The sequence below is a fragment of the Eubalaena glacialis genome, chromosome 17 (genome assembly GCF_028564815.1).
Source record: "Eubalaena glacialis isolate mEubGla1 chromosome 17, mEubGla1.1.hap2.+ XY, whole genome shotgun sequence".
Classification (NCBI taxonomy): Eukaryota; Metazoa; Chordata; class Mammalia; order Artiodactyla; family Balaenidae; genus Eubalaena; species Eubalaena glacialis.
Genome location: NC_083732.1, coordinates 85738286 through 85751427, shown reverse-complemented (window position 1 = coordinate 85751427; position 13142 = coordinate 85738286). Strand labels below are relative to the sequence as shown.

The 13142-nt window shown below is 54.3% G+C and overlaps 1 protein-coding gene across 2 annotated transcripts in view; it reads left to right on the top strand.

The window, feature by feature from the left end:
- The window catches only part of TRAPPC9 (trafficking protein particle complex subunit 9), a 535221-nt gene extending 529145 nt beyond the window's left edge, over nt 1-6076 (top strand). For both annotated transcript variants that reach the window (XM_061171479.1, XM_061171478.1), the window contains 2 exons: nt 4450-4670; nt 5312-6076. In XM_061171479.1, coding sequence (XP_061027462.1) covers nt 4450-4670; nt 5312-5479 — 389 coding nt within the window. In that variant the 3' untranslated portion in view covers nt 5480-6076. The remainder of the gene's footprint in view (nt 1-4449; nt 4671-5311) is intronic.
- Nucleotides 6077-13142: the final 7066 nt, after the last annotated feature.

Genomic DNA, 13142 nt, shown 5'->3' with positions numbered 1-13142 from the left:
CATTGGGCCCACCCAGATACTCCAAGATACTTGCCGTCTCAAGGTCCTTAACTGAATGTCACCTGCAGAGTCCCTTTACTGTGTGCAGGAACACGCTGCACGGGATCCAGGGATTAGGACGTGGACATCTTTGGGGGTGTCATTCTGTCTAGCACACCACCCCCTCTGGTGGCACAGACTCAGGGTTCTGGGAGCTTCTCGGGGACAAGGCTGGACCTCACAGAGCCAGAGTTCTGTCTCTCCCGCCCACCGCTCCCGAGGAGCCCCCAGGTCGAGGTCCCCCGTGCGCAGCTCCCCGGCAGCCTGGGGGTCAGGAGATGGGCTTCCAGGCTGGGACCCCCCTCCCTGCCTCCCCGGGGGGGTGGGGGGATGCCCCTCCGCTGAGGCTGGGACATTCCAGGTCGCGATGTGGCCCACCTGCAGGTTGGCTGTGGGTCTGCATCCCTCCTGGACAGAGCGGCCAGGAGAGGCTGAAGGGACTCGTCCTGCTGCCTCGGTCCCCTCTGTCCATCACATCAGTGCCGTGCTGGTCATCTTTCCCCATCAGCATTCAGGGCCAGCCTGCGGGTGAGGAATGGCCCTGGAGAAGCTATATAAATGCAAAGTGTCCTCCTCGGCTGGGGATTAGAGCTGGTCAGGGACCTGGCCCGCCCTGCGCATTCTCCACTGCCCAGGGTGGATGTGAGCGTAATGGTGATAATGATCCAGCCGTCCCGCTGCGGCCGCTGTGTGCCCCGCCCCCTCTGCGTGCGCGTTTCCAATTCTCACAAAACCTCTTTGAGGTGGGCTTTCCTATCAGCCCTTCTAAAGGTGAGGAAACTGAGGCTCAGAGAGGGCAAGCAGGGGGGAGTGAAGGAGAAACTACTCAAAACTGCGCAGCAGCAGGGATCCCTCTACCCAAGCCTGGAGATGGGCAGGGGAGTCACCACCCCAGGAAGTGGACAGTGGCAGCGGCCTGACGGGCCGACCCTGGAGGCCAAGGGGAGCAACTAGACCCCGCACACCCGGACATCAGACCTGGGGTTCCCACGGGGGTCTTAACGAGCCCACCCTGGATGCTGCGGGAAGGCTCCCAGGGTGATTGTGAGGAATCCTCGGGGCGGGGAGGCGCCAGCTGCACGGGACACACTCGGACTGGTGTGCCCACCCCGTCCCTGCCGCTGGCCAGCCTGCTGCGGACACAGAGGGAGTGCTAACCCGCCGTCCCTGGCGGGGGCCCCGGTCTGGCGATTGAGTGGACGCGGCGCCCACCTTCCCCACCTGAGGGCGGAGGGGCCGGGCCAGGCGGCCCCCGGGGACGGTGGACGGGAAGTCGAGCTGAGCCCTGCACGTGCCACAGGGCGGCTGAACTCCTGGCCGTGCCGTGATTTAACATGTGGTTCTCATTCCTCTGGGCAATTTAGAAACGGCTCCAACACAGCTTGCCTTTGAGAAATTTTTAATTATTTCTTCCCTGCTCCTTCCTAGTGAGTTCTGTGACTCTCTGGTGGACGGCTGGGGCTTCTCCTTGCTGGTCTCAGCTGCTCCTTCCAGCCTTGCGCAGCGGGGCTTCCACGCGAGAAGGGTCCCCTCTCCCCAGCATGGGGCGCAGCTGCCCTGGTCCAGAGTCAGAGAAGCGAATTCACTACAGCAAGGGGTGTGCTGGGACATTCGTGCCGGTGGAGTTACAACCCCCGACCTGAGCACAGCCATCACGGTCACCGTCACCAGTTATCTCAGAGGCATTTTCACTAGATTTCTCGCCCAGTACCCCGTGGGTCCCAGGAGAGGCCAGCCCTGGCATCCTTTTCGATTCAGGAAGCATGTCATATTCTCGGAGAAAACGGGCCCCTGCTGTTTCCTCCCAGTGAGGGACGTGGGAAGGTTTGGTGCTCTCGGACCCAGGTTGGAGGTGCTGGAGCTGCAGGGTGGAGGGAGACAGCTGCTTGCTGAGCCCAGAAAGTCGTGAGTCTGGCGGGCAGTTACTGTGGGTGCCAGGCATGGGTGTGGCGTGACCAACTCTCCCAGTGTGCCTGGCACTGAGGGGTTCCCGGGACGCAGAAGTTTCAGGACTAAAGCCAGGATGGATGAACCATGACAGTTGGTCACCTGTGACTGGGGACACATCAGGGAGCAAGACAGGTGGGTCCTGCCCCTCTTGAGGGTCGCCCTCCTCCCCGGGGAGGCAGACGAGGAAGCAAGCAGCTCTCCCCAGACTAGGGCAGGGCAGGCCTGGCTGGGTCCTCTGTCTGCCTCTGGGTCATTACCCCGGTTTTGCAGATGAAGTGAAGGAGGCTCAGTTCGGCAGAGGGCCTCCTCCAGGATGAAGGGTTAGGGCAAAGCCAAGATCCCAGCCCGGCCTGCTGCTCAGCCAGGGCCCAGCTCCGTCCCCCATCCCTGCCACCCTGGCTTGACCTCGGGACCATGCCCCTGCCCCTCATTTAGAGAATGCCAAGGAAAGAGTCCCACTGGGAACTGTGTCCACAGCCTCATTTCCCCTCTTCGTTGCCCCAGGGGCCAAGTAGAGCTGGGCATCAGGGAAGGGTTAAACGGGCACCACCAGGTGAGCTGGGGGCTGCTCTGCAGATGAGCCATAGGCCAGTGCCTGTGGCCCACGCGGTTCTCTACAAGGGAGGACAGAGGGGGCAGAGATGCAGCGAGCCGGCCACCCTCCGCTGATTTGCAGATAATCCTGTCTTCCCCTTAATGGAACCATCAACCGAGGCTCTCCTACACCTGCTCTCTCCACACGAGGCTCAGACTTGCCTGGCTGGGTTCATTGTTGAGCACGCATTACTGGGGCCCGGCCTGAGCAGGAGAGGGACCCAGGGCTGTCATTACACCCACTTCTCAGGTTTGAAACAGGCTCAGGATAGAAGCCAGTGTCTCTTGTTCCTGATATATCCTCTCTGCACACTCACACACACACACACTCTCTCACTCCGAGCCCTGGATGTGCTATGGAAAGGTCAGCTGAAGAGATTCCAGCACTCCTCGGGGATATCCACCTGCCTTGGAGGGAGGGTCTGCATGGCCAGTCCAGGGCTGGCCACCTCCAGACCCGTGCCTTCCAGGAACCCCAGTGAGGCGCTGGCCTCCTCCCATGGGCACCAAGGCCCCATAGCTGTTGGGCAGGAGGGTCTTCTGTGCAGTCGCCTGGTGTCTAGAGCAGTATCAGTGACTTAGGGGGTGTCCCCGACTAGCCTCCAGTGCGGGATGCTGGTAATGGCGGGGTCAAGGTTGAGACACATGTGACGAGTCCTTAAACAGCAAGGTGGGCAGGCGTGAGGAAGTACACAGGTGACACTGTCACATCATTACTCCTGTCACATCATTACTCCAGATGTGACGAGGCCAGGGCTCAGGGTCGGCGCTTGGTAGCCCCACGGCCAGTACCGTGTGGTGTGAAGTCCCATTGCAGGTCTAGGACCCCCTTCCCTGGCCTCCGTGGCCGGATCAACAAGCCGGTGAACTTCTGGTGTCAGGAAGGACCCTTACTGACCGTATCAGCATCCAGCACTGCCATAGCAAATTACCACAGACTGGGGGCCTCGAGACAACAGGGCTTGACTGACTCTCTCACTGTTCTGGAGGCTGGAAGTCCAAATTCAAGGTGCGGGCGGTGCTCTGGGGGAGGATCCCCAGCTCCTGGAGCTGTGGCTGCATCACTGCAGTCTCTGCCTCTGTCTTCACCTGGGTTCCCCTCTGAGTCAGTTTTCTCCTCTTCTGCCTCTTTTAAGGACACTTGTCACTCTCAAATCCCAGCCCATGCCTCGCACCCATGCTTGAAGGCGGGTCCCCCAGACTACCCACCCTGCCATCCTGCTGGGGTGTCTGGTGGTCTGAGGAGAGTGGGGGTCACAGCACAGCCTCTCCAGTCTACCTGCCCCATCACCCCACCCCCTTGCTGCCCCTTGTTCCCTGTTCCCTGCCTGACGGGCGCTCGCCCTGCTCCGTGACTCCCAGACCTTCCCCCAGCTAGCGTCCCGCCTCTGTGGTGCCCCAGGGCCACCCCGGCCCTCACTGCGGCAATCTGGACGGGTCGGTCTGCAGGTGACTTGGTAGAGGCCCAGCCACATGCCTGTCGGCTTCTCGGCCCCGGCCTGTGCACGGTCCCCGCCAGTTCTTAGTCCCTCCCCTGGCTGTCCTCCACCTGCAGGAGCCCCTGGGGTCCGGGCCAGAGCTCAGCCCTTCCAGGCGGGGGCAGCTAGGAGGCCCTTCAGGACCCCCAGGTGACCCTGGGGCCCTCTCGGCCTCTCCAGCATGGCACAGACCCCCCTGGGGTACAGCTCCGGCCCCGACGCCTGTCTCTGCTGGCCTGCACATCGGGAGAGCAGGAACTGGGGCCCTTCATCTGTTTTCCAGGAGGCAGCCTTGGTGGGTGAAGGAGCGGGGAATGAATGAATGAATGGAGGGAGGGAGGCCGGCTGGGCGGTGCCCTGACAGTCTCGTGCCCCGTGTCCCTCACAGACGTGCTGGTGGACGGACAGCCCTGTGACCGCGAGGCGGCGGCCTGCCGGGTGGGCGACCCCGTGCGCCTGGAGGTGAGGCTGACCAACCGGAGCCCGCGCAGCGTGGGGCCCTTCGCGCTCGGCGTGGTGCCCTTCCAGGACCACCAGAACGGCGTGCACACCTACGACCTGCGCCATGCCGTCTCCTTCGTGGGCTCCGGCACCTTCTACCTGGACAAGGTGCGTGTGGCCCCCGGTCACTGTCCCCTGTCCCACCCCTCCCCCAGTGGCAGACTTAGGGGTTGGTAGACGTGGCGGCCTCTCTGCATTGACCCTCATCCCCCTGACTCGCCCTGAGACCTCAGACGAGTTCACGTCTCTGTCCCTGAGTCCTGGGAGCAGAGCTAGGATGGGGACACCGGCCCCCGAGGGTTGTTAAGGAGCCGAGACGAGTGTGTCGGGGGAGCGGCAGGGCAGCGTCAGATCTCTGCCACTGGCACTGTTGCCCTGGCCCACGTGGCCGGCTCCTCCCTGCTCGCGGTCACGGCACACAGGCCCGAGGGACTGATGGGGTCACAAGGCACAGTCCTCATTCTCCACTTACCTGTTGAGATGGCGCCTTTGCCCCAAACGCTCCCCACGCTCCCCGACCCCCAGACAGCCCAGGGAGGTAAGTGTGATTAGCGCCATCCTAGGATAGGAGCTGAGGCCCAGAGAGGTGCAGTGACTCGCCTGGGGCAGCACAGCAGGGAAGCCCTGGAGGGCCACGGGAGCAAGTCCTGGGGGCCCACCCGCCCCCGTATCTAGGTAGGTTCAGGGGTCTCCTGGAGGCTCTGGGGGTCCCTGCTGCTCCCGGCTGATGCCCCTCCTCCTCCCCTCAGGTGCAGCCGTCGGGCCAGTCAGCCTGCCTCGGGGCCCTTCTGTTCCTCTGCACGGGCGACTTCTTCCTCCGCATCCGCTTCCACGAGGACAGCTCCAGCAAGGGGCTGCCCCCCTCCTGGTTCCGCCTGCCCAGCGTGCACGTGCGCGCCCTGGGGGCCCCGGCCTGAGCTGCTGCTCCCGCGGGGAGAGGTGACCAGAGCGCCCCCGGGCAGGGGACAGGCCTTTGCTGCAACTCCTGTCCACTCCTCCCACCCCTCACCTCCCCTCCTACCTACGGCGTCCTCTCTGGGCTTTGCAGGGGCCCCCAGACTTGGCAGCCGTGCCCCTTCCCACACTGGCCATCAGGGATCCCCTGCAAGAGGCCGCTGCTAGGGTGAATGCTGACCAAACCCCAGAGTGTGGCCCTGGGTCCCTGCACCTGTTCTGTGACCTGGGGTTCACAGCCCAGCCAGCAGGAAGAAGAGGTGAGCGTGAGGGAGGGGCACAGCCGGGATGGGTCTGGGGAGCCTCCCTCGACCCCCTCGGCCCTTGGAATCCCCCGAGGGCTGGCTCTTCTCCCAGGGGCCCCGAGGCAGCCCAGCCAGGAGAGATGGCACCGTGGTTGACTCCAAGAGGAGCCACCTGCCCCCAGTGGGTAGACGGTCACCTTTGTCAGCTGTTCTGGCCCCTGGGCTGGTTCTAGGCTGGGCTCTGGGGGGCCACGGCCTTTGTGTGTGTCTGTGTGTCGGTGGCAGATTCTCCAATAAAGGGCCTGCCTCGCTTCTCTGCTGATCCGCCTGCATCCCTGTCTCTGCTGGTCCGGTGCGGTCAGGGGGCCGCCCCCCAGCTCGTCAGCCCCCAGCGCAGGTAGGGACTCCCACGACCCCACACAGCACACACGGCTGGTGGCCGGCAGGGTTGGGCCTGTGTCTGTCTGTCCCTGTGGCCCCCCCAGGCCCCTCCCATGCGTGTGCTCTTTGGGCCTCTATGCCGCCCCTCTCAGAACACCGTCTCGAGTCCCGCACCATGGTCCTCAGCCCCCGCGATGGCTCTGGCCATCTCGGCCTCTCACTTTCTCTCCTGAGGTCCACACACACTCGGGAAGATGTTTGGGGGTGACACACGCATCCAGAAGTCAAAGTGCAGATTGGAGGTGGGCGTTCCGCAGCCGCCCTCGGACCCACCTACCCACCCACCGCGAGGGCTGCCTCGCCCCTACTCCCTCCTCGCTCCCCTCCGGGTCGCCCAGCCCCCTGCCCCCCTGCAGCCTCACTCCCAGCCCTGGAGGTTCAGACCACCTCTGCCCAGGCATCCTCAGGCCCTGTCTAGTAAACTCCACCTCCTGAGCAGAGTTCTGGGGCCAGAGAGAGGGCGAGGGTCCCAAGGCACAGAGCAGGGTGCGGTAAAGCCGGAGGTGTCCAAGGCTCCCGGGTCACCCCGTTTAAACGAGGCCACCCGGGCAGCAGGCGCGTGGCCAGCCCAGACACAGGGACAGAGGAGGATGGGCAGTGAGCGGGCTGTCATGGGCCTGGGGCGCATGGCCCGTGGGATCCCCACAACTTCAGAGATGGGTGCCCTTCCACGCGTACCGGCACACCCCGATTAGAAAACATCTCAACGAAAGCTCTGGGCTCAGGGCAGCGAAGAACTTCCCAGGCCCGCCTCACGTGGGCTGCACGTGTTCCTGGCACGCCTCCCAGTGCTGGGACTTCACCCTGCTGTGCAGTCCTCAAACCCTCTGGGCCCTGGGGCACTGCCCCATCACGGGGCCTGGGGGACTGGGTCTCCAGGTGCCCGGAGCACAGAGCCAGAGGCGGCTGAGCAGAATTCCTCCCCTGGCAGGGTCACCCCAGGAGACACCTGGGAGGAGCCGCCTTCTCCCACACTCCACCTCTCTGACGATGTTTATGGCCCCTCGCAGGCTCTCAGGGCCCAAGTCCAGGCCTCATGGGCCAGGCTGCCACCCGTGGCTTTGCAGGCTGCTTGTCGCCCACAGAGAGGTCGAGTGAGGGCCAGAGCCCTGTCTTGCCCCTCGTGGGGCTGTGCCGCCTGGGTTGGGGGGGGGGTGCTTATTCAAATTGCACAAGCTGCCACGTGGCCTGGGGTAGCCCGTTCTTCCCACTCCAGCAGCCTCCACCCTCGCGGACCTTGCTTCTCCCAGAGCCCTGCCCTTAGCCGGCCCTCCCTTCTGCCCAGGGCGCACACACCTGGTTCCTCGCAGAGGCTGGCCCAGGGAGGCTCTTCGTTTGAGTGCCCCATGGCAAACCCTGAATCTGAGCACAAGTTCATCTGGGAGATGGGGGTCCCCCGCGGGGAGTGAGGGGTCGGGGCGGGGACGAGCCAGTGCGGAAGCATTGTTGGGCCCCCGGGCTGAAATCCTCGTGGGACTTGCGGGGAGCGAGAACACAGCCTCAGACTCCTGCTACCAGCGGCGAGAGCTGGCCCGCGTGTCCCCCAACCTCAGGGGTTCATTCCCGCCATGCCAGCTGTTCTCGGACCTGAACAGGTCAGATGCCAGCCTTGGGAGCCCCAGGGATGCTGGACATTCCAAGGAATCTTGGGGGCTGGGAGTGAGGGCTCGTTCACAGCCATTTTCTGGGACTGGCCGAGTGTAACACAGTAGGTATTTGGTCTCTGCCCTCAGTTCCTGACAGAGCTGTTTCATCCCTTGGAACTTCCTGGGTGACAGGAGCATCTTTTGTTCGAAAAAAGGCGGCTCTGGGTGGGCTCCTAGATGGCTTCAGGATGGGGGCTGGTCACCAGAAAGGCCCAGCATGACTGGAAGCTTGGGCCTCCCTCTCCCACCCTCATCCTCCGGGGAGGGGAGAGGGACTGGAAATTGAGTTAATTGATCATGCCTACAAGATGAAGCCCCCGTAAAATTCCCTCAGCTGTGGGGTGTGGAGAGCTTCCTGGTTGATGAACACGCCCACGAGCTGGAGGGCGTGCACCCCAACTCCACGGGGACAGAAGTTCCTGCACCCAGGATCCTCCCAGACCTCACCCTGGGCGCCTCTTCATCTGGCCATTCATCTGTATCCTTTATGACGTCATTTATCATCAATTGGTCAACATAAGCCGTAAGTAAAGTGTCTTCCTGAGTTCTGTGAGCTGCTCTAGCAAATTATCAAACCCGAGGAGGGGGTCATGGGAACCCCATGTGTTTTTTAGTTTCCAAAACAAATACAACAGTTGCCAGAGAAGTTACTGAATGCACCGAGAGAGGTCTCAAAGGGCTTCTTGGGGGAGGGGGTGTTGGAACTAACCCGGGCACCCTGAAAGGTGACCCAGGTGAGGCCTGTGTCCCGAATGCCCCCCACGGCAGAGGAGATGAGCTGCATCTGGCCCAAGGACACCCTGTGTGGACCGGGAGCATTTGGAGCTTTCTCGGAGGGTCAGCGGGAGCCCGGGAGCCGTGTAGAGCAGGGATGTTACTGTCGGCCGTGGCATGGCTGGATCGTTCCAGCGTGGAGGTGTGTGGCCGAGGCAGAGAACCCAGGCGCAGGTGTCGGGGTGACAGCTCGGCGTCCTGGTTCTTCAGGTCCCGTGCTGTCGGCTCCTGAGCACGACAGTCCTACAGCTGCTGTGTCTGCAACCCTCCTCCCCCCACAAGGCCAGAAGAGGCTAAGCCCGGAATAGACTGTGTCCTTTTCATTTCACTAGCTGAGCTGGCTTGGGTTTGCCTCCTGACATTGTTCCCTTTGGCCAGGACAGGCCTGCAATGACCCCATAATCACCCAGCCATCACACTCTTGTCATCCAAAATTCACCAAGCAGAGCCCGGATCCATGGGAGGGGGTCTGAGGAGCTGAACTCCAACTCAGCCACTTGTCAAATCTGCGACCTCAGACACGTCACTGAAGACTCCATTTCTTTTCATCCGAATAAATGGAGATAAAAATACTTATTTCATGGGCACTTTTACGCTAAGAGTTTGGTTTGATCTCCTCAACATTCCTACACATGAGGGCAACTCCTCGTGAATACTGGTTCCCTCCTCGTACCCCTCCCGTCACCTGTGTGCTCCCATCCACATCCCTGGCGTGTGCCTGGAATTCCACCATTCCCCTGGGAAGCTTAACAAGGGATATTGCTGTTTCCCATTAGACCCCTGCACAGGTTAATTTATTAGGTAACATGAAATAATATAAGGCAGGTATTTCTAATACAAATGCTCAAATGGGAAAGGGATTGTCTGACAAAGGAGTGAGCTCTGTGACTCTTTGTAGTCAAGCAAAAGCTGGAACTGTGGATGGTTTCAAAAGATGCAGGTGTCGGATGAGGCCTGTGAGCCCAGAAGCCACTGTCATTAGATGTCTTAAGAGCCAGCCTGGTCCCAGTAAGCAGAGAAGAGAGTGAGGTGCATGTGATCACCTGGCTCCTGGGCCTCTGAGCAATGTCTTAAGGGATTAAGACAAATAATAAGTAAAGATCAAGAGAGGGTGTCAACATGATGGAGTAGGGGCCCAGACTAAGCTCCTATTGAAAACGACTAAAAATGATGGTAATTATATAAAAACACATTTGTGAGTGCATCCACAAAGCTGGCAGGGGAGTAAGAAATACTCAGTCCAGTACCTGTGTGTAGGCAGAATCCAAAAAGGCAAGCAGTGAACTGATGCCAACTTTCATTTTGAGGGTTTTTGCCAAAGCAGGAGCATCAGTTTTTTGCAGTCTCACAAAACAGGAAGGAGGAAGACAAATCCTAGGACCCGTCAGGTGGGAAGTCTAATAGAAGACCACTCCCCAATAACTTGGGAGCCCTACCATACTTAGAGAGTGGAAATAAAACTACTCTGTCTCAACCCTTTGATTCCAACCCACATTGGCCTTCCCTTGAATCTGCAGTCCCAAGGCACAGTCCCTGAAAGCCGCCCCCAAACTTCAGTCATTCATTAATTTGAAAATGACCCTAAATATACACACCCCTACCACCACATACCAGACATTTTACAGAAGTAAATGCATCCTTTCTGGAGGAATCTACTCTTGTCCCAAGCTCCAAGGGTTTCTACAAGGAAAATGAATAATTCAGAGTTTCAAAAGAAAGAAAGTCATTAAATACACAAGGAAACAATGCATCACGTGTGAGAGCCAGAAGAAACAAAAGCAGCAAACTTGGGCTTGAAAAGGAATCGGACATTGGCTTTATCAAACATAGACTACAAAATAAGTATGCTTTATATGTTTTGAGAAATGAAGAAGAAGATTAAAATGGGTAAAGACCTAGAACATCATAAAATAATCAAATGGAACTCCTATAATTGGAAAATAGAGCTGAAATTAAATACTTAACAAATAAGTTGAAGAGCAGATTAAACCCAGCTTGGGAGAGAACTAGTGAATGAAAGATAGAGCTGAAGATGTTAAGGAAAAAAATGCAGCCCAGAAAAACCAAAAAATATGAAAGAGACTTAAACACAGGACAGAGTGAGACACTCTCTCATACATCTAATCAAGTTCCTGGAGAAGTGGGTAAAGAGAATAGAGAAAAGGCAGTATTTGAAGGGATAATGACTGAGAACTTCTCAGAACTGATAAAGACAAAAGTCCATATATTTTAACAAGCCTGATAAATTCCAAGTAGCATAACATTTAAAAGACACAATAGACACGTCATAATACAATTTCAAGGACCAGATACAAAGGGATGATTTAAAAGGAGCTGGAAAGAAAAGACAGATTACCTTCAAAGAAGTGGCAATTTGATTGACAGCTGACTTTCCATCAGCAAAAACAAAGTCTGGAAGTCAGTGGTATAGTATCGGAGAATGTGCTGAGTGATGCAAATATTTTTCAATAGATGAAATGATTATATTTTCATATAAACAAAAACAGGGGTTCCACCACCAAAACCTCATTAAAGGGAGTTCTGAAGAATGAATCTCAGGCAGAAAGAAAGTGATGCCAGATAGAAAGTCAGGGATGCAAGGAAGAAGGAACAACAGGTTGAGTGGTACACATGTGGATAAATCTAAACAAACATTTACTGTATAGTAATAATTATTAACTTAAAACAGAATTAACATATAGCAAAATAACACATAAGTGTTGGTAAGGGGATGATTGGAATTAAAGTATTCTAAAATGCTTTAATTTCAATTTTAAAGGTTCAGGAGGAGGGTAAAGATATTGAGTAATTTAGACTTAAGCTTTGGTGCTTTGTTTATGGAAGTTTCCATTTCTGGGATAAGCACTAAGAAAATGAGAAATAACATGAACAACTTCTAAACTAGATGCTCCAAAAAAATGGAATAAGGAAAATTAATTATTCAATCAAAAAGTAGGAAAGAAAGAAAAGAAAATGACCAAAGAAATTAATGGAAATGACAGAACAAATAGAACAAAATGACAACCATTATGGTATTATCCCCATATTACAGGTGAAAAAAATGAGGCACAGAGCAATTAAGTAACACCTAGAAGTGGTTATAAAATAAGTTGTAGAAATAAAGCATATCCATGCTTAGAGTAAATTAAACTAAATATCCCAGACAAAAGACTAGACAAAACCCACAAAATCATGTTTATGATATTTACAAGAGACACTACAACCTAAGGATATAGTAGGTTGAAATGAAATGTTGGAAAAAATGTACCAGAAAAATCCTAATTAAAAAGTAAGTCTAAAGCAAAAAATAAATTACTTTAAGAAATAAAAACAATAACATCATGATAAAAGTAATAACATCAGGAAGCCTATAATAACTCCAAATATGTATGCAACCAATAATACTGCCTTCAATACATAAAGAAAAACTTGGTAGAACTAAAAGGAGAAATAAACAAACCTCTCACAGTAACTAAAAGATCGAGAAGACAAAAATTGTTAAAGACATACAAGATTTGTAAAATTCCATCATTAAACTTGATTTAATGGATTTATATAGAATACTCAGCAGCTTAGAAAGACATTTTTATCAAGGGCATATGTTAAAGATTTGCTTTATGGCCCAGTAAGTAGTTGAAGGACTGTTATCATACAGATATGTTATCTGAACCCAATATACTTAACTTAGAAATCAGAAAAAGATGATTATAAAATTCTCATGTATTTGAAATCTAGTAAACGCTTCTAGATAACTCAGAGTTGAGAGAGGAAGTAACCATGGAAAGTAGGAAATACTGAAATTGAACAATTAATAAAAGTATATCAGAACTTGTGTGATGCACATAAATCAGTATTTAGAAGAAGGTTTTATAAACTTAAATGCTTATATTCAAAAGAAGAAAGTGTGAAAGTTAATGAACAAAGCACCATCTCCAGGAGCTAAAAAAGATGGCATAAGAAATCAAAGAAAATAGAAGAATATAATAAAGATAAGATCATAAATTAATAAAATAAGAAAGAGACACACAACAAAAAGCCAAAGGTTGTTTCTTGAAAAGGCTAATAAAATTGAGAAACCTCTGAGTAGATTAATAAAGAAAAAAGAAAAGGCACAAATAGCCACACTACAAGTAAAGAGGGGACGTCAGATACTGCAGACAATAATAGGAGACTATTATAAGAAAATTATGAAGAAATTCATAACAATAAACTTGAAAATGTAAATGAAATATAAATTTTCTAATATAACAATTAAAATTTCTGGTAATAAATAGGATGAATAATCCTAAAACCATTAAAGAAATCAAATCTGTAGTTAAAAATCTTTTCAAAAAGAAAACTCCAGGCCCAGATGGTTTTTTACCAGTGAATTCTAATTCAAGGAACAAAAAATTCTAATGCTACAAAAAATATTTCTGAACATGGGAAAAGAGGTGAGACACTCAGGTATATTTTATGAGGCTGGTATAACCTTGATATCAAACTCTAACAAACACAGCATAAGAAAAGAAAATTTTAGG